Raw genomic sequence first — 27,613 nt, 5'->3', positions numbered from 1 at the left:
CTCGGGGATCGATACACCGCGTCCAGACTAGACGGGATATATCGATCCCCGAGCAATCGATTTTAACCCGCCGATGCCGCGGGTTAGTCTGGACGTGGGCCTAGTTCTCCTCTCCTAACTCCCTTTCTTTCTTGCTGCCTCGTTGGAGCCAGCAGCTGCGTGCAGGAGTGAGAAAGAAAAAGACGTCTGCAGAGAGAGTGCCCCATGGTGTGAACATCATCTTCTGCTTTGTGCTGCCTCAGTGGCACAGGCATCTTCAAATGCTTTTGTTCATTCCCTCTTTGGATGCCCTCCCTCCTTCCACCTGGTAGTGACATGTTTCAGTGGAGACACTGTAAACTCTCCTGATTTCTGTTTATCATCTCAGTGAGGAGATGCCTTTCTTCTCCCCTAGGAGATCAGGTGAGTCAGTTCTGGACAAACGATTGTAGAAGAAGCATTGCATCACAGTGGCCTCAGTCGGGGACCTTTCCACCTCAAAGGCAAAGGAACCCCCGGGAGACCACGCAGAGAAGGACTCTGCACAGCTGAGGAGACGCTGGCAGGATTCTCTTAGACAGCCTGTCACCCCTGGAGATACACTGTCAGCAACTGTTCAGTAAACATGGAACCAGATGGTACCGTAATTTTGTGCGTCTGTTGTCGTCTTTGGATGATGGTGCATGCACAGCATGTGGAACCAGGAACGTGACATGTGGGCGGAAAGGGAAGTTGAAGGCATTCAGGACAAAAGTCAAAGTGATCTGCGGCTGTTCTCTCAATCCTCAGATGGACCCAGATCTGTACTTTGATACTGCAAATGCCAGTTTCAGTTCGGCACTTTGAAATCCTGGAGAGTCTGGTTGAATAGCTCAAATAGTGGCATAGCAGACATTGATGATATTCTGTCTCTAACAGTGGCCATTGAGAGCTGGTTCAGAGCAAAGTGTAAAACCCCCATAATAGGCAGTTATGCAAAAACATGACTGGGGGCAAGATGAAGGGGGGGAAGAAAGGGAAGTTTCTTCTGAGCTCCAGGCAGTCAGTGATTGGCTGAAGTCCTGAGAGCCTTACCACCCAATTAGTGTAACTGCAGATGTTCTTACAGTTTACATACATTCCTAATCATTCATTAGAATCCTATTCAATTCTTTGCCTCTTTAGCTTCTAGCAGCAGTGAATTCCATAGTTTAATTATGTGTCAGTTTAAATTTATTGTCTCTTAATTCCACTGGATTTTCCCTTCGTTCTTGGGTAAGCAGAAGTGCCTGATTTACCATTCAGTATTGTGTATACCTCTACCATGACCCTCATTCACCTCCTCACTAAAACAAGCAGGCCTCATTTAGGCTTTGTCTACACGGCCGTGTCGCTAAAGGTCGGGCAGTGTAAATGCTGCTTGTCGGCACTTTTGTGGACAAAATATTTCCGCTCCCTATGAGCGGGGTTTGCGTTGTTGATAGGAGAGTGCTCCTGCTGACAACGAGCCATTTACACAGCCACTTGCCATGGCAAAACTTTCATCTTTTGGGTGGGGGCAGGAGGCTTTTTTAAGCACCTGTGAACGACAAAAGCTTTGTCGTTCAATTGGCAGTGTAGACAAAGCCAGTCACTCTCCACGTTTCATTGTCACCAACGCCCGTCTCTAGGTCTCTTCTACATCTGCTGCATCCTTTTTGAAAATCATGTCTATCCTACTAGTTTCGAGCCAGGTGGTGATCCTAATGGCTCTCATTTACACCAAGGCCTCTTTATACTGCTCCAGCAGGACCTGAAGGTGGGTGTAGGTAGAGGGTCTTAAAGTTCTGAGAGCTCTTTATGCTGCCCCAACGTTGTAAAGTGGCCTCTGTGTGAATGAGAATCAAGTCCTGGCAGGCAGCTCTGCAGCAAACCCAATACTACTGGATGTGAACCTAGTACTGCAACCAATACCCTGACTCCATGCCCCGGACATCTCGGCAAAGCCATCCCTCTTCTGGAGACCAGGTTCAAAGAGAAGAGTAGACTGAACGGTTTGCATGAATGGAGTCCAGCTGTGTAATGCAGAACTACGTGCAGCTTCGGCTTGGCAAAGGTCATCTAAGCTGTTACGCGGAAAGCAGCTGCTTACCTTTGAAGAAGAAAGCCTCGCCTCTGATCTGAGCCACAGCGTCAAAGTGAGTGTTGCACCTGTTGGGCATATCTCTTCTGAGCCTGCAGAAAGACAGCACTCATGTGAGCGGCAGCCCCACCCCTGCAGCCAGGAGCAGGGCTCTCCAGCTCCCCAGGACTGGGCACTGCTCCCCCAGGCAAGCAGCAATTCCCCTCCCACTCACTGCACTGGCTAGTCTGGCTGAAGACAATTCTTCAGTGCACACAGACCTGGGATCTGCAGCCCTGGGCTGTCGAGATGGAGGGGTTCAATGGGACGTGGCTGTAACTAGGAATGATGCAGAAGGTCACAGAGGCCTAACGCTTGGCGGGTTCCTGCTCTCACCCCCAAATCAGCCTTGCTGTGAACCCAGCCTTGTGCACAGGGGATTTTCCAAGGCAGAGGCTCTGCAAAGCTTTTTTGGACAAATGGCAGCTTTAAGACAGTTTTCTCTACAAAACGAATCCATGGCAGACACAACCTTCCCCTTTCTATGTGAGATCATCACCAAGAGCCAAGGAGACGGGGAGCTAGATTCTGCTCTCTGTAGCACCTCTGGAAAGCCAGAGGAACTCCAGTGCAGGCAAAGCTATTACTCCAGCTTCACTGGGGTGTGTCTGAGAGCCCACCTGGGCCCCCGACCCGGGTACAGCAAGATACTCACTGAACAAAAAGCACACAGGCTGACAAGAGTAACTTCATCAACCAGGAACTCTGGACATAGACTCTGAGCTGCTGGGGGTCACAGCCGCACCATGAGGCGGTAACAGAAACCAAACAAAGGGGGTCAGGGGCCAGATGGTGAATGCCCAGACAGTGACTGGCCTGGCTGAGATCCTGTTTTAATAAGGTGTGTGGTGGGGTCACAGGGAGTATGAAGAATTTAAAGAGTAACAAAGCCCTTGTACAATGATTGATAGAGAGCAAAGAAAGGATTTGTGAACCGTATACAGATCAGCTGCTCTTCATGACAGGGAAGTATGAATCTAATTTGCTTTTAGAAGAACTTCATATCAGACTGCTGGCACTGTCAACTTCTCAATCCCTACATAATACACCAGCCACATGTCTGAGCCGAACCAAAAATTCACCCTGGTATCTGAGCACCCTTTGACTCCATAAAACAGACTTCACGTTAGTGATACAGTGCTGTGTGGCCAAGGGAAAGAGCCAGCTCCCTTCTTTCAAAGCATCATGGCAACAAACACAACTGATACAATTGTGCCACTAGAAATATAACAAATCTTTGGGTTTCTGACAATACTGTTACTAGCTAAACAAAACACCTGCCCCAGAGGAGTTGGGATTAGAACCTTTGTCCTTCAGCTCTGGAAACATAGACCTCAACCACTTGACCTGAAGGAAAATTCCCTTTACTGGTAGTAGTAGGTCCCTTATCCTCTCCGTGGTTCAATCACTAGAGGATGGCACGCACACATGCACAGAAAACATTATGTGGGATTTGCTTTAAATGGCAGGAGAGAAGGAATCTGCGAGCCCATTACGATGACAGCTTTGCAGAGGGTATCTAACTAAACATGACCAATACAGCACCCAGCCCACCCACACTGTGAGGAGGATGAAATCTCCCAGCATGAACCTCCTTGAGCTTTCAGACTTTTCACCCTACCTTTCGGGGGCTTTATCAGGAAAAGCCCACTGCATGATTCTGACCCGGGTCAGTAAATTGATGGAATTATCCCATTGCAGGGCACATCTTAAATAAAGCATTGTCCCCACATCCCCACAGTCTGACAGCCCTACCAGCATTCAGGAAACTCTCCATAGAAAGGCTGTTCCCAGGAAAGCCTCTTGCTCATCCTCACGGTAAAAAAAAAAGAATATCCTTGTATGCTTCCAATGATCACCCTGCTTCTAAGGAACAAAGCAGAATTCTAAAGACGTCACTTCAGTTATCCAAGGGACCCTCCAAATATAACTAAGCCCCTGAGGCCATGCTGGGTTGCATCAGCTGCATAATCGTAATTCAAGAATTCTGAGTGGATTTTACCAGCAGAGAAAAGGCTTCCGTGCCCTGATATGCTGCCCAGAGCTGTCTTGCCTCATCTATTTATCTACTCGTCTGCCTATTCATTATTCAAGAGACACTTGTCAAAATTAAAATCCTGTGTTAGATCCTCAGCTGATATAAACTCAGTGTATCCCCATGGAAGTCAATGGATTTATGCTGATTTACACCAGTTGAGCATCTGGCCCCATATATTTTAAAAACAACCTCTGCCTGAGTTCTTAGCAACATCTTCAGTTGTTAAAATTAAAGAATTTTAAAGGTCTAATTGACTTTTCACCCTGATGTTATTTCGATTACAGCTCTGCTCTTCCCCCAACTTAAGAGTGTGAAACTAGACTTCTGAATTTCATACTCTTTCCAGTGACTTTAATGATCTGATTCTCCCAGTGGTGATGCCAACATTGAAGAGAAGTTCTTCGTACATAAAATAAATGGTTTCATTTAATTAAAAACGTCATGAAGATATTTTTACACACAGTAGACCAAATTTGCTTCTTGTTTGAAATACACACAATAAAACCTAGATTTTCACGCGTGACTAGCGATTTTGGGTACTCAACAAGAGCAAAAGTAAAGGACCCCAGTTCTCAGATGGTGGGTGCTCAGCACTTTCTGAAAATCCAGAATGAAATATAAGCTTTGGCCCAAATCCAAAAGGGTAACTTACATTAAATCAATGGATGTTAGGGGCAGAATTACCTTTGTGGATCTGGCCCTTTGCCAATTAGCCAGCTCTTTAAATAAAAATACCACACACACGCAAGCATAGGTGAGGGTTTGGATACCCAGGAAGAATGACATTCATCTTGTCCTTTTTCCCTAATAAGCAGCACTTTTCTCTTTTCTACAAAATCCCCCAGCACACCCTGAATTCCTTATTTATGTTCTAGTCCTGAATTAACATCTCCTCAAGCTTCTTACCCACACTGGTTTTATCCCTGGGCCACTTTTAACTCTTCTGGATGCACATTACAAGGAGATTGATAGTAACAAAGAATGCAAACAGGACACCAGTGGCCAGAATGAGCTGGACCTCAGTGGTTCCCAGGCTAGAAGAATTAGCACCTTTTGGGGAAAGCACCGCACACGATTATTCAAAGGTTCTTGCTAGGAGCTGCTGCACTTCACACATCTACCCCGACCAAGCAAACAAGGCTGTTCTGGAGCTGGACTCAGAAATCTAGTGGGTCCCCATGAGAGTGAGCCCTGTATGTAGAAATCGCTCCTTTGGTTCCCTCCCCCTTCCCAATCTGAAAATCCCCAACCCCATGGTTGGTAACTAGCCATGATTTGGGCGGGGAGGGGACATGTATTGGAGTCACCCCTCTGCCTACTTCTTCTGGCTTTAACTCCCTGCTGCAACCACAGCTAAAGGGAAGTATCCACCCCGTGGTCTGAGAAGACACCCAAGGACATTGGTGGCACTTCTGCTTACTGCACAGTGGAGCGGTTCTCTGGCAGCTCTGGCAGAACAGGGTGGTCGTCAGTTTTGGTTACTTCAGGCTTGGCTGTTGGGGACACAGAATCCCTGACTCCTAGGAATAAAGACAGGAAGCATTAGAGGGCACACCACCACCAACAGCTAGAGAATGCATCCCGGAGAAGAGCTGTCTTTGCGAGCCATTGCCGATGAAATGAAGCATAAAACCACTCATGGGGGCATGAACTAACCATACAGTTGCCAGATTCTGACTTTGTCTTCGTAAGGCAGGTCATACTTCAGGGGATCCCCCACCGGTCCCTGGTAATAGGGTCTCATGATAGACTCTAATGCAGAGATGTGAGTCAAGCCGATAGCGTGGCCAAACTCATGGACTGCCACGGCAAACAGGTCCATCCCATGGGCATCTGAAAATAAAGTCATCATCAGTATCAAAATAACAGGGTGTGCTCTTCACGCTTTGGGCAGTGGTGGGCATTCAGGCATCTACTTCAACATGCACGTGTGTGTCAGTGTGAGGGACTGAGGTCGAATGGTTGGAGCCGGAGACTAAGAGTCTTTGGGAGATCAGTGGGCAGCTCCCTGGGAGAGGCAGTCTCTGATCAGACAGCCCTCAGTGGTCTACACATTTACAGACAGGAAGTGCTTTCGCTACAGCGTTGGGCCAAAGTACCTGAGTTTAATTCCAACAGTGAGCGGATGGGGATATCCACCAGCTGACTGATACCACACTGCCAGCACTGCCCTATCTGCCAGAGCCGGCGTCGCTGCCAGCTGGATATCCCCACCCGCCGTACCGTTGGCCTCGGCATTGCACCTAGCGTAGCACGGTCCTGAAGCTCTGGGGCCCCTGCATAGATGAGGCCAATGTAAGGATTTTGTTCAGTACTTGGACAGGGACACTGGAGGGCCCCGGTTCATTGTCACGAGATACAGAGTCACAGGCTCCACACAGGTTGCCTTGATTAGCAGCTGTATAGCAGTGGAGTCAGACATGACATGGCTGTTCTGGATCAGGTTCTGCACCCTGTGGCTAATGCAGGCAGCCTGACTAGCTGTCTTGAAATCTCAGCTGTTTGCCCAGTTCCCCTTACAAAAAAGCACTGAAGGGTTCCGCAGTAACTGCCCACCCCATCGCAGCTTGCAGCACAGTTTGTCTGGGTCTCAAGTGGATTGGGAGGATGTCAGTGTATGTCCCCCCAGGACTGCCTCTATGACCCAGTCTGAGCATGGGCAGGGCAAGAGGAAGAGACTGGTGAACAAATTGTTTGGAGTAAAGGGCTTGGTGCAAAAAAGTGTGCAAGAGGAAGAGAAGGGGGCAGCTTGTGGCAAGGCAGCTTTTGTGAGGCGGTTTGAAAATCAGGTTGTCCATAGTAACATTAGCCCCAGGAGATGTGGCATTGAAAGGGGAATATGGTCAGCTGTAACATTCTCTGTAGCCAGGTCTCCTGGGAGTTCTGGTTTTTGAACATGGGGACAGAGAGGAGCAAGGTAGGAGAGAGAAATCAGAGTAACCAAACCCCCCCTCAAAAAAAAAAGAGAGAGAGAGAAAAAAAATATTAGTCAATTTCAAGGAGAAAGATTTGGTCTAAATGAAATTATTAAGCCCAGGCAGCAGAAACCACTGGGACATCAGCAGGAGAGGTGGCATGACGAGAAAATTAGCATCTGGTGACTGGAGCAGTCACATTCTGTCAAAATCCAACCAAGATGGAGCTTGTGGGATCCCTGGCGTGCAGCCCTGGCCTGCACAGCTTTGCTTTTCAAAGTCTCTCCACTTACTGAAACTGGGCTGCTGGCTTGAAAGGCTGAAACTGCATTTCAAGTGGAACTTCTTAATGCCTTAAGGGAAATGCCTTAATTTGGTGGAGCTGGCAGTCCTTTGCCCTGACTTTCTAAGGGCAGAGTGTATCATTTGTTTCTAAGCCATGGCTGGCGTTCCCATTTTCTCTTACTGGGAGAAGGGGAGCTGGTTATTGGCCATTAAGAACAGCAGCCTTTGGCCTAACCTGGCTCTGAACCACCAGCTCCACCCCCCAACTAGTGGGGGCTGTGGGGAGCTGACTATCCTATAGTTGGGGGGATTGGGGCAGAATCTTTGGGACCTGAACTCTTCTATCAGGGGTGCAGCAAAGCAGCAGAGTCAGTGAGAGATCAAGGGTCTCACTCCCCACTGCCATGCATTTCATGCCTTCATTGACACCTGTGCACAGTAGGTGGAAAAGCAACCTTCTGACTAGGTGGCATTTTATGCCCACTTTGCACAAATGCATATTGACAACAGTAAGTAGAGGAGATCCAATTCCCTGGTCATTCAGTGGGGCCAGGAGCAGACGAGCAGGCGTGAACCTGAAGGCAAAGTCTGTCTGGGAGAGCAAGACTGGAAGGCAGAGGGGGGAAGTGAGTGGGCAAGGGCTATTTTTCAGTGGGCTCCTATTTACTCCTCATTCTTCCACAGTGTAGGAGTGTTGCTGATGGGCTTTGCAAGCAGATCCCTGCAGATCTTACTGGCTGGAAGCTAGGGTGACCAGACAGCAAGTGTGAAAAAATTGGAACAAGGGGGGGTGGTAATAAGCACCTCTATGAGACAAAGCCCCAAATAGCAGGAATGTCCCTATAAAATTGGGACATCTGGTCACCCTAGTGGAAGCAGGGCTTGAATTGCAGCTGTGGTCTCTGCATGCCAGAACTGGTGCCACAGAACTCACAGCTTTGCCATTGAAGCCTCCACAGAGCAGGGTTGAGGAGTCCTGTGAACTCAAAGGCAGCCCAACCAACCTCATCATTTACTAGTTCAGAGACCCCATGGCAGAGAGCAGCACGATGGGGTGAGACAGGGATTATGGGAGTGGCAGATGGGAACTCTGGGTTATGTAGGGGTGGCAAGTGGGGAATTATGAGGAGAAATGGGAATACTACCACAGTTTCCTCCCTGATTTGAAACCCGGATGGACAAACAAGTTACTGGCCTTTGGGGACATAAGGGAGCGAACAGAGGTCTTTGGGGCCACGAGGGGTGTGCAGAGGACCCCAAACCCCAAAGGGTGCCCATAACAGAGACATAAATACTTACAAAGGGAGGGTCTGGGAGTTCATAAGTTCTGCCCCCACTCTCTTACTCTGACGTACCTGATGATCGGAAGGTCCAATATTCATCATCATCGAAATGAGTGTCTCCTGCGGTATGATGGTCTCCAGGGAAGAAAGCATGTGCTACCGTTCCGCCAGGCCCATCAAAGGGATACCCATCATTGTGGTCCGCTTTGGAGAAGTCTATCTGTATGTCAGCATTGTTACCCGCCACCTCGTGGAAATTCAATGGGGTAATGTCACTCCAGATCTTCAGGGCATAGTACATGAGGGCGCGGACCGTGTCATGGCTCAGGTGGGATTCTTTGGGGAAGGTGCGGACTCTGGGATAGAAAAGAGAAACCAAGGATATGAAAATAACAATCAATATCAGTGGCTGTCCAGCTCTTTCATTCTGTGGATGGATCATTTCATGATCCTCTCCAGGACTCATCCTCCTCTTAGTTCCCAAATCCTCAATCTATTCTGCAAACCACCAGAAAGGGCTCTGTAGATGACTGGTGGTCCATGGACAATAGCTTGGCAATCACTGACATACACAATACTCTATTGTTGGTTCTCCCACCTGTAGGTGGAATGTCAGACCTGGGAAACTTTGTGTGAATTTGTGTCATCCTCCCCTCCCCCTCTCCAGTAGATACAGCCTATGGAAAATACACGAATGAACACTACTCCGCAAGGGGCTGTGTTTCACAGATAGCCCTTGGGAGAGCTGGTCAAACTCAACATTTCAGTTCTGCAGAACATTTCAAAATTTCCTTTCATCCCAAAGGAGAACAAAAGTGGAAATTCTGAAATTTCCTGCAAAACCAAAAAATAAAAATAAAAATTTAGAATACAATCAATTTAACAAAATATAAAATCTGAAATGATGATGTTGAAATGAAATGCTTTGCTCTTAATGAAACAAGATGTCTTGATATTTTGGGGTCAAATTTAATCTATATTGATACTTTGCGCAAAAGTTTCATCGAACCAGTACTGTCCAAGGGAAAAATCATTCTGCTGGAAATGTTTTGACATGTTCTGCCCTCCAATAATAATGGTGATTTTATCTCTAGGGTACCAGCACACCGACCAAGGCACCCAGGGAGCTGCACAAACAATTTAAGCTGTCAGGGCAAGAAAGAAAAACAAACATTTAATATTCATAGACTCAGATTTTTCAAGCCAGAGGGGATCATCACGATCCTCTAGCCTGAGCTCTTGTATAAACACAGGCCAAAGAACTGCATCCACTATTAAACCATTGCACAGTATAAACACAGGGGTAAGATTAAAATTCATCTCTAACAGATCCTGCCGTGATGGGTATGGTATAAACTCTAAATAGAAGAGCTGATGTGTTTTCAGCCTGTTGCTAAAGGTGGGAAGAGGCTGCCAGGGACAGCTACCTAGGGAGAGCAGGTTCCAAACCCTAGGGGCTGGGACAGCGAATAATTGATCAGTCACCAATTTACAGTACGTTGGTGGAACCATGTAAAACTGGCGAGCTTGTGTGAATTTCAGCTATTCCTTCATCCAGTTAGGAAGGGACATGGGGTTTTTCTTTTCTGCAGCAGGCCACTGGCCTAGTCAGTCCGTTCTCACATCCAGTGGGAGTTGAATAAATAGCTATGCGGAGGCACACACATTATTAGAGATTAAAATGCCACATCTGGTCACTCTAGCCCCAAGAACCTTACACATACCCCAATCCTGCAGGCTGCTCCATGTAAATCAATGAGGACGTTAACGACAGTCACTGCCCTAAAGAACTTACAGTCTAAAAGACGAGATGGGTGACATTTTCATAAATGCCTATATGCCTTAGGAACCAAAGTATCATTTTCAAAAGCACCTAAGTCACTTAGGCCCTTTTGAAAAATTTACCTGACAAATAGTGGGAGCAGAAACTGAGGCAGAGCGCAGTGAAGTGACTTGCTTGTGGTCACACAGCAGGTTAGTGGCAGATTTGAACCCAGGTCTCCTGACTCCCAGTCCAGTGCCCCTCTTCACTAACCCACACGGCCCCTTTAATTATTAGGATTAGTGATTCAGTAACAATATGATTTTCTTCATGAACTGGTGGGGATTCCTTATGGAATGAGTTTTATTATCCCCTGCTACTTTTACAGCCAGGCAATCTTAGGGTTTCCTTAGCTACTGCTGTCCTACAGAAAAAATATTGTGTATTCTCATGCGGGTGGGGGGAATGAAAAGGGATCTTACAGACATGTGCCTTTACATCCCAATTTAAAACAAACAAGTCAGGGAATAGATATGACTGCTCTAACATGCTGTATTTTATTAGGATTCTTGCCGGTAACAGCCTCTTGACAGTCCTTCAAGCTGAAAGCTACCACCCAGAAATGCCTTGTGATGTGTGACAGTAATGTAAGCGTACAGGGCAGGAGAGAAGTGATGCTAAATACAAATGGGATACTACACCTGGGGACATGAGAGGCAAACTAAAATTTTAACCGAATGGAAAAACAGCTGGGACAAATATTCCAACACTGTGAGCCTAGTGCTCATACCAACGGTCGGCAACCTTTCAGAAGTGCTGTGCCGAATCTTCATTTATTCACTCTAATTTAAGGTTTCGCATGCCAGTAATACATTTTAACGTTTTTAGAAGATCTCTTTCTATAAGTCTATAATATATAACTAAACTATTGTTGTATGTAAAGTAAATAAGACTTTAAAAATGTTTAAGAAGCTTTATACAAAATTAAATTAAAATGCAGAGCCCCCAGGACCAGTGGCCAGGACCTCGGCAGTACCAGGACCCGGGCAGTGTGAGTGCCACTGAAAGTCAGCTTGTGTGCCGCCATCAGCATGCGTGCCATAGGTTGCCTACCCCTGGCTCATACAGTATAGCCAGGGACAGGTCATTGCAAACTCTTACACTATTTCACTTTGGGCAATGCAGGTAAATCCCTTATCTTCTGGACGCACAGGCTCCCTAACTAGGAGACATCCATTTGTACTCAACTCTAAGGATCCAATTAAAAAATTCATTTGCAGTCACTTCATTAATTCCGAATGGGCTCTGTGTTGTAAATATTCACCCCTTCATTCAGCTGATGGCTTGCTTTCCCACTCATTATCCATTTGCAAGGCTTTCTTCTACTGTCACAATCCCCACGAGATCGAGTTCTCCTCCTGCCTTGCAACTATATAGCATCCTAATGCGCATGTCAGGCAACTCCCATCATACCTATTCACCTGGGGGCTACCTTAGGGAAACTGCCAGGACCTCCACTGAAGAATTACAACCTCTAGCTGACATATCTGTACCTGCAAAAAGCCCAAAACCATGTAGACACAACTATGTGAACAGACGAGTGCTTCCGCTGGCATAGCTAAAGTCGTTCGGGGAGACGGTGTAGCCATGCTGACAGAAGAGCTCCCTCTGCCAGCTTATGCAGGATCTCCACTAGGGGGCTCTGCTGGCACAGCTACACCAGCCAAGGCTAGGCAGTGTAGACAAGCTCTTACAGTCATGGTCATCGGCATTTATTCACTAGTACGTTGTTGATTCAACTGAATAACTATTAACAGGCTCTGGCCTATCTCCAGCCCTTCTTAGAAATGGGTAATGGGGCGGGGGAGAGATTAGAGACAATGATCCAAGGACAATATAAGATGAGGAGGCTAGATTGGTGAAGTCATTGCAGAGGGGCTGTAGCTGCTTCCATTTGCAGCCCACAGGCTTCCAGGATGACAAGATATGTCCACCGACGGGGACAGGAGGGTTGTTCAACTCCCACTGACCAAGATTTTCGGAAGCGACCAGGGAGTTGGGGATGCCTCACTTGAGACACAGGAAAGGGTCTGATTTTCAGAAGTTGGGTACTCAGCACTCTGGCATAATCAGGCTTCTTTAGGGTACCCCACATCACTAGTCACGTTTAAAGGCGTCGGCTATGCTGTGTTTCTCGCCTCTCTGATGATACTGCCAGTTCACACCAATTTGCGATAGTGGCAGCCAGTGTGCTGCAGACACGTCCACTCAGAGCGAGCCTGACACAACTAACTCATTTCACAAGGGCCACCACCAGACAGTCCGCTCAGTCTAAAGACTGCCAAGGGCTAGTAGCATGGGCCAGAATTGAACCAGTGATCTACAGCTGAAGAGTGCCACAGCCTGTCCATCCCTTAGTCAGTCTGTCTCTGAGTCAGTTAATAAACAGATCCAAATGTGACTGACACATTTCTGCCTGAGCTCAGGAGGTGTCCATTCTAATCATCATTTTGGTGCCTGCGTTCTTTTATTCATGCGAAGGTGAAAGGGAAAGAATATTAGTGCAGTATGAAAAATCAATTTCTGTTTAATGAAACACTCCTTCATGCTGGGCAACTCCGAAGCTAGAGAGAAATAACACCAAATAACATCAAACATAACAGACTATGGATTGCCTGATAAACAAGCATTGATTCTGGGTGGGTTGGTTTGTTTTTTTGTAAATTGAGACTGTATATGCTCATAGTCTAAAACTAGCAAATGACACTTTCCCAGCTGCCCAGAGGTCATGCTCGATAGAGCGTAGAATGCCCCAGTAGTTCTGCATCTTAGCAATAACAGCACAACAAGCCACATTCATTCCACTGTGTTCTACCTGGTCGTTGGCTGGGCGATGTGTGTACAGAGAGGTAAACACAATATATTTCATAACAGTGCTGCAAACTACCACTATCAATATTTTGCATTTCCATTGACTTTTCAACCAAGGATCTCATAGCCCTTCACAAAGGTTAGTGATTTCAGCCTCACACCATCCCTGTGTCACTTTTGTTATTTTGCTTTAATACAAATAGATGACCAGAAGGCATCCTCCGGCTCCAGACTGAGCAGCAGCACGGGAGATAACTGATTCTAGGGAAAAGATATTGGTAAAATAAAACGTTACCGCCTGTTTCCCAGGCAAGCCATCCTGGATTCATTCTGAGAAAGGAGGACTGTGCTGGATGAAACCAAGAGAGATTTGGGTTTGTATTTGAACTACAGCTCTTTGCAAACCTTGTCCCAGCATTCACTCACTGCTATCTCACAGAGCAGACAAGCATGCCACAGAAGCTGATCTTTTTCCTTGTAAGTTATAGCACCTGCAGAAGTCCCATCTATGTGAGGCACGTACTCTCTGCTCCCCGGGGTTCATACAGTGCAGCGATAGGCGGTGCAGGTGCTGCCTGTGGCGTGTGATGTCTGTAAAGCACTGCAGCCTCTGAGAACTCACTCCAGCTTGCTGGCATCTGCCTCACCTTTCTATTTGGTACTTCAGAGCAGCTGGCTTACGCATCTGCATGTCCCTTGGAGAGTGCCCCACTGCTGCTGCAGCAAAATCAGCAGCTGTTCAGCGTTTGTTCAAAACTCGGCCAACAAAGTCAGGATGAGAAAACAAGGAAGACTCAGGAGAACAAGCAGCACATTAATGGACTGTGCTGCTGGGCTTGTAGAGGCTTCCTTCGATTGTGCCTCTGGCCCTGCTGCCTCGAACGCCATGGCCCAGCAAAGAGGAGATTTTGAATGAAGTGTATTAAAGGAGACCAGCATGTTTAGAGAGAAAAGAAGAGAGGCAACAACTGCTATTGATGGAGACATGAGCTGGTAGGCAGGTGTGTGAGAGAGACAGTGCAGGTGGGGCTTATTCCTGGCAGACTCTGCCTTGTTCACATCCAGTACCTGCTTCTCTTTCTTTTACTACTGCACCAAACTGCTAAATAACCTGCTGGGCCAGCCCTGCTCTAGGTTCCAGTCTCTCTCACACTTGTTCTATTTCCCATTGGACGGCGTTGCTTTCCTCCTCCCCATCTCCTGCTCCATTCTCTCCCTTCCCCTTTATGTCCTGCTCTCTGGGCAATTCTGTGACGTTTTAGGTTGTCCCCTGCGAGTGGAATAGCCTCTTCATGTAATGAGCTGCCTCCCTCTTCTCCTTTCACACCTCTCAGCTGGCTGTCCACCCCTCTCTGTTCGGTGCATACAAGTCACCAGTTATATGCCTAAATGGCCATCTGCACATGCAGCTGGGTGAGGCCTGTGCAGACTATGCACTCTGCTGTGTACATTCAACTGCATGCAAACAATACTGAACTATGGGTCTCCACAAGTCCCAGACTTAACTTTCATTGGCTAGCAGCAACTGGGGCAGACACCATTAGAGGTGAAAGGTTATGGTGATATCTTGAAGATGAGAATCCTATTTCATTTTGAATTTAAAAGTGAACACTCCATTCCCACAGCCCTCTCCCCTAAATAACACGCTGCAGGCTATTCCCAAATCCTGGTAAAACTGTCTCTTTTCAAACAGCACAGATTAGACAGGCTATTCCCCACGGCTTAGCCCTTGCCCCTATGCAGAGCACCACGGAGCAGCTTAAAGGCTGGGGTCTTTGATCATTTCCACCAGTTCAATCATCTCTCAGAAAAAGAAGCCCACAAGTGCCATGTTTTTCAGCTCCTGTTTGAGCAGAAAGTGACCCGAGCCTAACCCAGCCCTTCCGAAGATGTTTCATTAGGCTCAGACTCAGGGTACCCAGAGGGGCTCTTTGACTTTCCCCCGTGTGATGTGTCCCCTGCTTTCCTACAGTTGCCATAGCTCTGGTCAGAGGCATCCTGATTGCAAGGCTTTGATGATGCAGCGCCTGGGACTTCTCCTTAAGTAAAGATCGGATGAGTTCAACATAGGGGTGTTATTTTGGCTACTGTAGGCTAAAGCCTAGTAAATGTATAGATCTGGGCTTTGGCGGCTTTTCTTTGCTGTCAGGTGCCCTGTATTTAAAGAGAAAGAAGCAACAAACAGTGTGTTTCTGCATGATTACTGCTCTCCTTGGGTGTCCCCCTGAACAGGACGCCAAAGCTGAACAGAATCATAGAAATGCAGGGCAGGAAGGGACCTCAAGAGGCCATCAAGTTCAGCCCCCTGTGCTGAGGCAGGACCAAGCAAAATTAGACCATCCCTGACTGGTGTTTGTCCGACCTGTTCTTAACAATTTCCAGTGATGTGGATCCTACAACCCTATTCCAGATCTAACTTGAATCTCCTTTGCCGCAGATGAAGCCCATTGCTTCTTGTCTTACCTTCAGTGGACATGGAGAACTATTTTAATATATTTAAAATTGAATTTAAAAAATAACTTTTAATTAGTCCAAAAGTGCAACATTCCCTCAGAATTGCACCACCTGCGATAGCTGTCTGCTAATAGGAGGTTGAGATTATGTATTTACAGGAGGATAAACATCATGGCCACACATCATTTATTAAGTTTTAACACTATGGTTTTGTTATCACTGACAACCAGAAAGAAGGAAGGTCAGAGCTGAGCATGGAGATCAAGAGTCAGGACACCTGAATTCGATTCCCAGCAGTGCCACTTTGGTCAAGTCAATTCCGTGTCTGTGACTCAGTCTCCCCATCTGTTTAATAGGGAAAATAATGCCTACTTCACAGGAGCATTTGAGGATTAATTAATGGATAGTTGTGACGTGTCACAAGATGCTGTCAAATTGCACAGCATTATAACCAGGGTCGAGGATTTCAGAGTCCTCTTGTAAGGAGTAGGTCTACAAATTTACTCTAATTGTGAGCTCAACTGTGGGAAAGTGAATAAAAGTTTACAAAATGTTCCAATAACACATCACAATAAATGTTGAAGGAAGAAGGTGCAAAAGGGAGACAGAAAAACAGAATTAGTCCAGACAAAAGGGCCTACTGATACAACTGAAGGATTGTGTGACAATCATGCCAGGAAACAAAAGAAAGAACATTCTGCTCAGAGCAGATGATCACAAAGATCTCCTCTGGCCTTGGAATCTATGAAGAGAAACATGGGGTTGAAAATCAATGAACTGGCCCTCCTAGGTGGGCTAAATAATGAGAGGCTGCATTATTCTGCTCATCACCTCTCTTTCAGTAGGAGCCAAGGACTGACTGGGATTTCTGGAGGAGGAGGAAGGCTGTCAGGCCACCACACCACTTCAGGGACTTTGCCCTTGGACCCCGGAAATCACTGTATTACCATGAAGCCCAGACCTCGACACCACACCAGCAAAGACTCCAGCCAGAGACCTGCTGTCTCCCCTTCCCTTGCATGTTCCTTTCTGCCCCACTATTTTTCCTCCTATGCTGTGTCTCCCCGTCTCTCTTTTGTTACGGCTTACCACATGGCATCAGCACAATAGGACAAGACAGCCCATGCAGCTCTGCTCAGCCCGAGAGAGACCAGACCAGCCAGATAATGTCCCAGACCCCAGACTGGGAGATGAGCCAGAACCCAGAGCAACTGCTGTCGCAGCTGACCTGTCAACTCAGAACCTCAAGAATATCAACAAAAACCATATTTCCCCATTTTTACTATCTCCCCTCACACTTTTCTGTTTGTCAAAAGCAGAGAAAGTGACCATCTGTCATGGATGGATGGTGGGTAGCCAGACCTAGTAGTCAGAACCAGAGGCTGCAAGACAGGAGTCAGCTGGGTCAGGAGACCAGGTCAGAAGCAGCAAACACGAGATCAGAACCACCAGGGGGGAACCAGAGGCATGTGACAAACTGGAGGTTGGGAACCACGGCTCAGAGGCCACGACATCAAGCCAAAGACACACACAGTCCATAGCATGGTGCAACCCAGTTCGGTTTCTTGTGCCTGCTGTTGGATTAAGTAGGGCCAGTGGGCCAATCAGCCACTCTGGGACTCTGCCAACCAAACCTTGGGGCAGAGCCTTCCACTGGGGTTGGGTTTCATTTATCTGAGGTATGCTAGTCTCAGCAGCCTGCTTGATGGAGTATTGGAGAGGGGCTGCTCTCAGCAGCCTTATGGGCCTGGGTTTGAGACCCATGGGTCATGACACCATCTTTCACATCTCAGAACTAAGCTACAAAACTAGCCCCTTTCTCCCCGCCCCAAGAAAGGTTGTGCAGTAAAAGGCTAGCTTTTAAAAAAAAGAACATTGATAGGTTTTGGTTAAGTTTGTTTTATATAATCATTCCATCTCAGTTTTAAAGGGCTTTAAAACTTGCTTTAGCTCCTTTTCTTTCACATATCCCAACCCATAAATCTCCAAACTTTAGCAGTGTGCTCGCTATGGTACTAAGCAAGCTAAGGTCTGCATATACTAGCCCTCAAACCTTGTTTCACTCTGCTCAGTGCTAGACAGTAACAGAGTCGTGTTAACACCTTTAACTCTTTGGGCCCACGTAGTCCCTTTAAGTTAGTACAAGTCCTTTCCTCACTGATCACTAACTCACCATGCAGCATTGGTGCAAAGTGCAATAAAAATGTAACGCATTATGGGAAGATTGCAACAATCGCAGTTCCTTATGGAAATTCCCTGTATGAGTTGTCCTTCAATAAGGTATAACTGGAAGTAATAAAAAGATATTAAACAAAGGGACATTTAGGCTGAAATCAGGGGGGAATATCCTTCAGGAAACTGGCAGCAGATGATAACACACGCTGTTCCTTTCTCTAATTACTATCAGTTATGATGAAGCCTTATTATCCTCTCTCGAGCCATACTGACATTTGAATTAACTTTGGCTAGCACCAGCAGAGGGCACTGTTACCCCACAGACCAACCCCCAGTCCCCCTGCCTGATTCACACGAGCTATCCCGTGGGAAATAGGGCTCCAGTTAATATTGTTTTTAAAGTCATTTCAACAGAAAAAATCAGAAATAAATCCCAAATGTATTTCATTCCAAGCTTGATCGTATTACACTTTTTGAGTGTCTTGGTAGCTATGTAAGCCAAAATCTTGTTGAAAATAGGGTGAGTTGTGTGTCTTATTCTCCTGGAAATTTACCATGTGGGCTATATCTTGGAAGGACGCACACATATGGATCTACAGTTGTATGCAGCACCTATCCCATTATTCTGAGACCTCTAACTGCTTGGGTTTGGCTGCACAGAGGCCTCTGGGAAGGGACCAGAGAATAAATCACATAGAGACATGATTTACCGGCATCACCTTCAAATCTTGTTTCCATAATTTAAACTTGATGTCTTTGCTTTTCCATCATCACAAAATATATCAGATGCCCCTTTCTGGGGAGTCCAAAGGCACCTCCGTGGGACAGCCTCGCACAACTCCCACGGGCCTGTTTATCCTGCCTCAACCATTTCTTTGGATGCAATGAGCATATTTTCATTATCCTCAATCATCATGGTAAAGGTAAGTGAATTTTGTGCCCGGGTTCATAAATTTTAATGCCAGTCTTGAGTGTTGGGCATAAATACCATATAATCATTTCTGTGTGGCCATAGCTTCTCCTATGATCAGGTAACCTCCAAATCTACAACACAACCCCATTGAACATAAGCCACTGGAAAGGAGCAGAAGAAGGAGAAAAAGTCTAACCCAGTTGCCAGGAGAGGGAAGTTTTATATCACCAACATTAAACCATTTCAAGACAAACCCAGTGACACCTTTTTATGGACTCCTTTGCGCACACATCACAAAACCTCATAATGAATCTGAAATGGACACGTGCCAGAGAGGTCAAGTCAACTGAATGGTTGACTTGGGCCCACTGCCTCTCTACATTCCCCACTCTAACCCGGTGCTAGTGACTCATGGTACCAGGATGCTTTGGTACATGCCATGAAGGTCACCAAACAGAGTCAGAACCTCTGGTGTAGCTCCATAATTTATACTGGCTGAGAGTCTGGCCCTGAGAGTCTGGCAGAATGTCTGAGGCAGAAAGCTCCACTGATTCATCCCAAAGAGAATTTCTTTCTCTGGAACAGACATCAAGAGAATCCCAGGCACTCATCTTAACTGCTAAGGGGCAAGGTAATCTCTTAAGCAGATAGCTCTCAAATGATTCTGGGCTCTTATACTGGGTAACCAGAAGAGGTCACTCTTCCAGCCACTGGTCTTCACTTGATCATTAAGAACTAATTAATAGCAGCACCTTAGGGTCCCATTCTCAGAATCTCTCCAAGAGCTTTTTATGCTGAAATTAACAGCTAAATGCTAGTTATTTAGATCACGCCTCAAAATAAGATCCCCATTGGATAATGCTGAAAAATAAAGCAATTTTCCACCTAAGGTCACTGTTTCAACACCTGTCAACTGCAGTAGCTGGGTCAAGGTACATTCTTACTGAATGGGCTTCCTCTAGAAAGCTAATGATTACACTAATACATTTGGACTCAAAGTTACATCAGGCTTGGTGCCTTTCAGCTTGGACCTTATTAACAGGGAGTTCTCTTACAAGCTGCGAGCTCGAGTTTCTGGGATAGCAGGATCAGCTAGTTTGACTCTGCAAGCAACCCTTACAGGCAAGTCAATGACCAGGGAATGCAGCATCCAGCTTTCTTTGGTCATGGTCTGAAGAACAGTCAGCATGAGCCATAGTCTTTGAGGAGGAGAGAGAATAGGAGGTGGATGGGGGAGGAAAGAGAAAGAAATCATCCATGGGTCCCAAAAGGCTCACAAGGCTTCCATCTCCACCGGGGGCGACAGGTAAAGAGCATCCATAGCTGTAATATCACGCCCCAGGGTGGGTTATAAACAGCAAAGCTCGAACCTGGGACTTCTGGATCTAAACAGTGCCTTGGCTAAAAGACTCCATTAACAAAGGCCATAGCAGGCTCCTCAACCTCTCGAGGGAGACACAATGCCACACCGAGTGGGTGTGGGTTACACCTGGTTTTTTAAAAAGGGAGAGAAAGGGGTGGGGAAAAGATCATCCGTGGGTCCAAAAACGGCTCATACATCCTCTTCTCTCCACCAGGAGGAGGTCCAAACCCGCTGGAGTCTGACAAAGGGAAGCCGGGAACCCAAAGCATTCAAGACAAATAAGCTCCAACAGCTGCAACTTGGCTAAAGAACAGCGGCGGCTACAGGCACCAGCGCTCCAAGTGCGTGCCTGGGGCGGCAAGCCACGGGGGGCACCCTGCCGTCGCTGCAAGGGCGAGAGTCAGGCAGCCTTCAGCAGCTTGCCTGTGGGAGGTTCGCCAGTCCCGAGGATTTGGCGGCAATTCGGCGGTGGGTACGCCAAATCCACGGGACCCGGCGGACCTCCCACAGGTGCGCCACCAAATCCGCAGGACCGGGGACCACCCGCAGGCGTGCCACCGAAGGCAGCTTGCCTACTGTGCTTGGGGTGGCAAAAAAGCTAGAGCTGCCGCTGTTGCTAAAGAAACCCAGCTACTTCACTGGGTCAGATCTATCAGATATGGGTTTGCGACTGCGGTTTGCTGTAAGACTGGGAATCAAGACTACAATTACAATTACAATTTAAAAATAGTTTAAAAACCTGACTTGATGGGGTCTGGGAGCGTGAAAGAACACATTTTAACACAGCCATGTTCCACCTCATTGCAAGCCTTATTTAACTCAGCTCTATCTATGATCAATTCCTCATTGTGACACTGAAATAGTGAAAGATGAATGCCTACCTCCAAGATAAATTCCTTTTATTCCACTTTGTCACGGCCTGAGTGTGCCGCTTCTTCCTGGTCTCTGACTCAGCAAGATCAGGTAGAGAGCAACGAGGTGTCTTCATTAATTCCAGTGTAGCTTCATCTAGATTTCAAAGAAGAACACACACACACAAAAAGCACCTTGAAATACGGTGATGGAAATTGGTCTAACGTCTCCGCTTTCAGAGGGTGAAACCAGGTGTTAAAAATATTAATTTCCCTTGCTTATGACACCGAGGGGAACACAGGGGAGGGAGGGAATGTGCATTACAGATGCCTTGGTTTTGTGCAATGCGGTGGGCTTATCATGCAAACAGTTGCAATGCAGCAGTGATAACATACCTCTTAAAACACGCCTGCAGCCATTTCAATCTCTCCCTGACCTAGAAGGGAATGCTTTTCCTTCTTCACTCTTTGCTCACCACAGGCTGTCGATAGAGCTGTAGGCTTTAAAACCGTATTGATCCAGACTGTACTTTTAACATGATTGGAAATGCCCAGCAACCAGGGCTGGCTTAGGGAGTGGGAAATCTCTCCCTTGCCTAAAGAAACTATATGGGGAAAATAGCACTGATGACTCTACTTCTAGAACTTCTACGGCGCACTGGGTGCCATTTTCTTCCCCACAAACAATTGATCCAGTGCCATACGCGGCCTGGCAGCAGAGACGAAGGAATGTGTCTCGCAAGGGGGGTTGCTGATATTAACAAGATTCTTCATACACTTCTACCCTGATATAACGCTGTCCTCGGGGAGTCAAAATATCTTACTGCATTATAGGTGAAACCGCGTTATAGCGAACTTGCTTTGATCCGCCAGAGTGTGCAACCCCCCACCCGGAGCACTGCTTTACCGCGTTATATCGGGGTAAAGGTGTAGTTGATTAGGAACAGCTGTGCAGCTGAGGCCATGTTCCACCCCCACATGCGCGCGCGCGCACACACACACACACACACACACACACACACACACACACACATATGCTGGAATAGTTGTGTGTGCTGACACTGAACGTTCCCCGGTCATGGAGCTGATTGCATTGCTATAATGCTATGGATATTAAACCTCCGTCCCTCAAAACCCCCACCATAAACAGGATAGCAGTAATCATTAACAAGTCCCAAAATGAGGACAAAGTCTCATTTTCCAAAATGACACAACTGGAGCAAAAATGCTGTTGCAGGACCGGTTTATCTTTCCCAAGAATCACCTTCGGGGGTGGCGGGGGGCGGGAGCCAAGCTGTTAGCAAGGCACTTAGCAAGCAAGGTAAAAAAAAGTATTGGAATGGGAGGCCTCTTTGAATGCATGGGTTAGGCCTGGCCTTAACACTGGCTATGTACTATTTAAAAGCTGCAAAATAGGAAACCAAGAGCGGTGTCGTCCTGGTGCCCTGTTCATAATGCACGCCCTTTGGCAAATGGCACCAGGGTAGAATGATGACAGCACATTTCTTCCCAGTATTCTATGTTAAAGTGCCCGGGGAACTTTTGGTTCACATCTGCACGGTCTATGTGGACCAGTTAGTGCGCAACACCTTAGAGCATTTTAGAAATCACACTGCCGTAGAGCACATTGCTGCTCTGTGTAGACAGCCCTTAGGGCTTGTGCTACACTAGAGAGTTGCAGCGCTGGTTGAGGGGTTACAGCGCTGCAACTTAGGATGTGGCCACACTTGCAAAGCACGGCCAGCGCTGCAACTCCCTGGTTGCAGCGCTGGCTGTACACCCGGTCGAGCCTCGGTGTAGGGATTCCAGCACTGGTGATCCAGCGCTGGTCAGCAGTGTGGACGCCCACCAGCACTTTTATTGACCTCCGGGGTATAAGGAGGTATCCCAGAATTCCTGTCCACAACAAACCAGAAGAAAGGGAGAGCTCGGGAGTTCAGCCAAACTGCTTATTAAAAAACAAACACAGCTCCTGTTGCTGACCGAGCTGAGGCAGGCAGGGGAATTACTTTGGAATGTTCACAGCTGTTTGCTTGAAGAGAGAAACAGCACGCTCACACGGCGGGGGGGAGGGGAAGTCCGTGTTCAGCAGTTGCTGATCTGGTCTGACGGGTATTTAGCAGTACATAATTTGCATTTAGTGAATGAGAGAGGAGTGGGGGAAGGGAGTTAGAACTTTTAAAATGATTGAAGGTAGGCACAGTCCTTAGAACTTGCAAGCAGGGAGCTGAGAACAGTGTCAACTCCAAAAAATCCATTCTGTCTGTCTCCTCCACGCTCCCTGTCACATTCCACCCCCACCCCTCTTTGAAAAGCACATTGCAGCCACTTGAATGCTGGGATAGCTGCCCACAATGCACCACTCCCAACAGCGCTGCAAGTGCTGCAAATGTGGCCACACTGCAGCGCTGGTAGCTGTCAGTGTGGCCACACTGCAGCGCTGGCCCTACACAGCTGTACGAACACAGCTTGTAATTACCAGCGCTGCAAAACTGTAAGTGTAGCCATACCCTTAGTCTCTTCTTTGATCTGGATTCCCACCATTCTCCTGGCAAAGCAGGATAGTATTTGCATACGAATAGGCACAGTCGTGTTAGACTGGAAATTGATTTGCAAGATACTAATGTTCTTTTCTTCATTAGTAAGTTTCTTTATTAGGAATGGAATAAAAATTGTGAAGGGCTGGCTCCACAACCAGCAGGACTCGTGGACGCACCAATTTACAGATCTGGCCTTAACTTTTTATTCTAAAAAAAGGGAAATTAATATTTTTATTTAAAACAAAATCCCAAACACAAACCCCCAATTCACAAGGAAAAGTTCATTTAGTGAAGTCCATTTTAAACTATGCTCATAATTCCACACACTAAAAAACCCCAAACCAAGAAACCCACCTTGCTCCCGGGCCTCTCGGTGTTTCTGATAAGATGTGACAGAAAGATAATTACATATATTTAATTAAAAATGGAAAGCAAGCATCTCAGTGATGAGCTGATAAGAAATATGGACAGAGAGCTGTTTAAATGACATGGGAAGCTGCTGCTCAGAGAAGGACTTGCCGAGAGCTGCCAAGACACAGCCTGGACTTGGCAAAGGAAGAGAGCCTGCTAATTAGCAGGTTCTCGCTAACTGTCTCCTAAATAAAAGCAGTGAAAGCAAACTGACCTCACCACAGCAGGTTGCTTCTCTGCATAAGAACTGTGGGCAGGCAGGGAGAGACAAAGGCCTTCGCTACACTGGTGCTTTACAGCGCTGCAACTTTCTCGCTCAGGAGTGTGAAAAAAACACCCCCCTGAGCGCTGCAAGATACAGTGCTGTAAAGTGTCAGTGTAAACAGTGCCACAGCACTGGGAGCATGGCTCCCAGAGCTGCAAGCTAAACCCCATGAGGATGTGGAGTACATGCAGTGCTGGCGCTGCGACCACACTCACACTTCAAAGTGCTCCGCTGCAGCGCTTTGAAGCTTCGAGTGTAGCCATACCCAGAGACTTGAGGAGGGTTACAACGATACTCCCCCCCCCCCCTTTTTAGGATTCAGAGAAATGCAGAAACAACTTTGAAAATCCCAGTCCCGGTTCTTGTGTGCGCTTATGTCGATCAAACTTCACCATGGAATTATTTGATGCTCACCTACTGCTAATTCCTCGTGGGGCTGATTGAACTGTCTGGACGGGAATGCACTTGACCCAGTCCCAACATTGCAAGAGTGGGGTTCAGCTAACCTGGACTTGCAAAGGGTTGGACAACTCCAACTTGCATTTCGGAAGTCTGATTCAACTCCCATGGAACTCCAAGGGAGTCGTTTTATTGACTTCCACAGGAGCTGGATCAGTTTCCTAGATCTCATCCCTGGAGCTCAGGGAGAAGCCTGTTGGAGAGCTCAGGTGTGGTGAACCTTATGGTAAGACTGAACTGCTTTGGGTGGGAATAATAAGGCAAGAAAATAATTGACTTGTTATGTTTTTAACTAGAGCAACTACTTTTCCTGAAGAGGTGGAAGAATACTAGGATACACAGGAGTGCTCAGTGTCACAGTATCTAAAACAACAACAACAGTACTAATCTTTCATAATTCTATAATTCCTTCCTTCTGAGGCTCTCGCTTCACAAGCATTAATGAATCCAAAGTCACAGAAAGGGAAACCGAGGCGCAAAGAGGGTAAGGACTGCCTCCAGTCATGCAGAGAGTCGCCAGGAATAGAATCCCAAACCCCTAGGACCCTGTGTTTAGCCAGGAGCCCATCCTTCTGCAGCTGCAAATTGCTGAGACTGAGAGCCTGACAATAGCTCTGGCTTTCTTAGCAAAGAGAAAAGCCAAAAAACCTAGCTGTTTTCAAAATAAATTCAGTGCAAACAAGGATAATGAGCAGGAGAAAAAAGACAAAAAGAACAGCCGTCAGTCGGCCTTTTAGAAACAATCTTTCCGCCCCCACCCCTTTGTCAAAAAGAAGGATAACAATAGAAGAGGTCAACATACAGAGCTGGGCGATTAATTAGCTATTTTTTTCCTCAATTGGATGCATGTGATCAATTATTCAAAAAAAACCCCAGCAGTTCTGATGGTTTCTCTCCTTTTCTAACAATCTCAAGAGTAATTTCTGAGCACATACAAACCCCATGGGCATGTGGGCCTAATGAAAATCATTGCCCGCCTCAGGTTGTTGAAAACACAAGGCAACAAAGCACCTGAGCCATGTAATTACTCCTTATAACTGCAAACTGGGCCGTATGTTGTTGCAGACACATTAGATCTTCCTGGGACCGGCACAGTCATCCTTCTGCAGGCTCAGTGGTATAGGAGAACGACCCCGTCCCCCGCCCCAATCTTTAAGAGACATTGCTGCAGCAGATCATCAAAATGAAACAGAAGAAAGTGCTTGTTTCTGACTGACCTAGTATCCCTGTTGCTTCCAGGCCTCCAAACTGCTGCATGGCTGTGATGGCTTTTGCAAGCTCTTCCTGGGTCTGCAGTTGTCCTGTGACAGGGCTGGAGGAGGCAGGTAGCCAAATTAGTCAGCAGTCTCTGTAAAGCAAGGAGAAGGGGGAAATAAAGAGAAGATAGAATGACAGGGTCTGAAGGTCCCATCGGTTCCGCATGGAGACTCTTTCCCATTACATGTCTACACCTGAGTTCCTCATTGAACTTTGTGGTCCATGTTAACAAATGAATGTGTCAGAATGGATGTGTATACATTACTTAAGTAATGGAATCCAATGACCTTCATGCATTCCAATGCTGACATTTAATTTTCCCATATGGCTGCAAGCTATCTTTGATCATGGCAACAGCAGCTATAAACATGGCCTATGCAACTATCTTTTAGTCTCCCTTTGGACCTGTTGGTAGTTAGCAGAGACCTGTTTGGGGAGACTTGCTGAGGATTAAGGGAATAACAAAAAGCGAAATAGAACTCACCCACTTTTCATTTCTACATAGTACTGACTTTGGGGCAGGAGTTAGTTTCCTGGGGTCCCACCCTCTCCTCTATAGTGTTTTGAATGGGCTGGAACTGGCAAGGTAGACCCATTCCTCTCTACATCTTCAGGATAAAACTTTCTGCCTGCCTGCCTGCCTATTCACCTTCCTTTAGCAACAGGGCCTCAGTTACTCCACTGGGACTTGCTACTGCCTTCTTGTTACTGACTTATTCTATTCTTGGCCCAAAACATCCCAGAAAACACTGCCGGATAACCAGGAAACCGGGGCTTTCTTACCACGAGGGCACTCAGGGAACATCTCAAGCCTAGGAAAGAGGTAGATGAAAGTGGAGAGGCAGCAGTGGGACCTGGAAAGGACAGTTCATCCAAGGAAGATATCTTGGGGCTTTGGGGAGTGGCAGGCTAGTGCCCCAAACACTGCATATGGGGAGAAGGCATGGCCTCCAGTGACTGAAGATGGGCACAGGGGCCTTCATCTGCTCCCTGAAAATGTCTGCAGGTGGGGAGGTGCTAGGGAGCCACGGGTGGGGTGGAGCTAGCCCAGTGTTTTTGGATTCAATGCACTTCATTTGGGTTTGCATTGTTTGTTCCGAGTTTCATGATGAGTTTTGGAACTTCAAATCATTAAAACCATGAGGAGCAAACTAGCCACTGAGGTTCACTGAGACTCAAGCAAACCAAAGCTGGTGGGTTTCACTGAAGAGAGATTAGAGGCTCACGTGATTTTATATCTCATCTTCACCATCATCTGATTTAGGGCCCAACCCAACTCTCATTAAAGTCAATGGGAGTCTTTCCAGTGGCTTCAATAGGAGTTGGATCAGGCTCCTTAATAGGAACCAGGTGGCAATTTATGAAATGATTTCCAATTAGCTAAATTTCCAGGCAGTTCTCAGAGTAGCCGCAATCACCCAAGACCCCCAGCAGTTGAGCCCAAAGCTTAACAGGAAACTCAGGAAGACACAAAATTACAATGGGCTTCCAGGGAAACCATCCTGTCACACACACTGAAAGAGCTTCTCTTCAACTCTCCTAATCAGCTGACATGAACACATGAATAAGAATGTCACCAAAGTGAGAAATGAGCAGCACGGTTTATAAACAGAAAGGGGGAGGGGTTAGATTTCTTCTGAGGCATCAAGAGC

General features: G+C 46.9%; 1 protein-coding gene across 1 annotated transcript in view; it reads right to left on the bottom strand.

The window, feature by feature from the left end:
- Positions 1-26,045, bottom strand: part of MMP17 (matrix metallopeptidase 17) — a 37,533-nt gene extending 11,488 nt beyond the window's left edge. The window contains exons 1-6 of the mRNA XM_030583418.1: positions 25,922-26,045; positions 21,060-21,186; positions 8,713-8,996; positions 5,814-5,990; positions 5,578-5,677; positions 2,090-2,172 (exon numbers count right to left, since the gene is read on the bottom strand). Of these exons, the coding sequence (XP_030439278.1) occupies positions 2,090-2,172; positions 5,578-5,677; positions 5,814-5,990; positions 8,713-8,996; positions 21,060-21,186; positions 25,922-25,961 (811 nt within the window). The 5' untranslated portion in view covers positions 25,962-26,045. The remainder of the gene's footprint in view (positions 1-2,089; positions 2,173-5,577; positions 5,678-5,813; positions 5,991-8,712; positions 8,997-21,059; positions 21,187-25,921) is intronic.
- Between the last annotated feature and the right edge of the window lie 1,568 nt (positions 26,046-27,613).

The sequence above is a fragment of the Gopherus evgoodei genome, chromosome 13 (assembly GCF_007399415.2).
Source record: "Gopherus evgoodei ecotype Sinaloan lineage chromosome 13, rGopEvg1_v1.p, whole genome shotgun sequence".
Taxonomy (NCBI): Eukaryota; Metazoa; Chordata; order Testudines; family Testudinidae; genus Gopherus; species Gopherus evgoodei.
The sequence above is the reverse complement of the archived record's forward strand: the minus strand, read 5'-3'. Positions and strand labels throughout refer to the sequence as shown.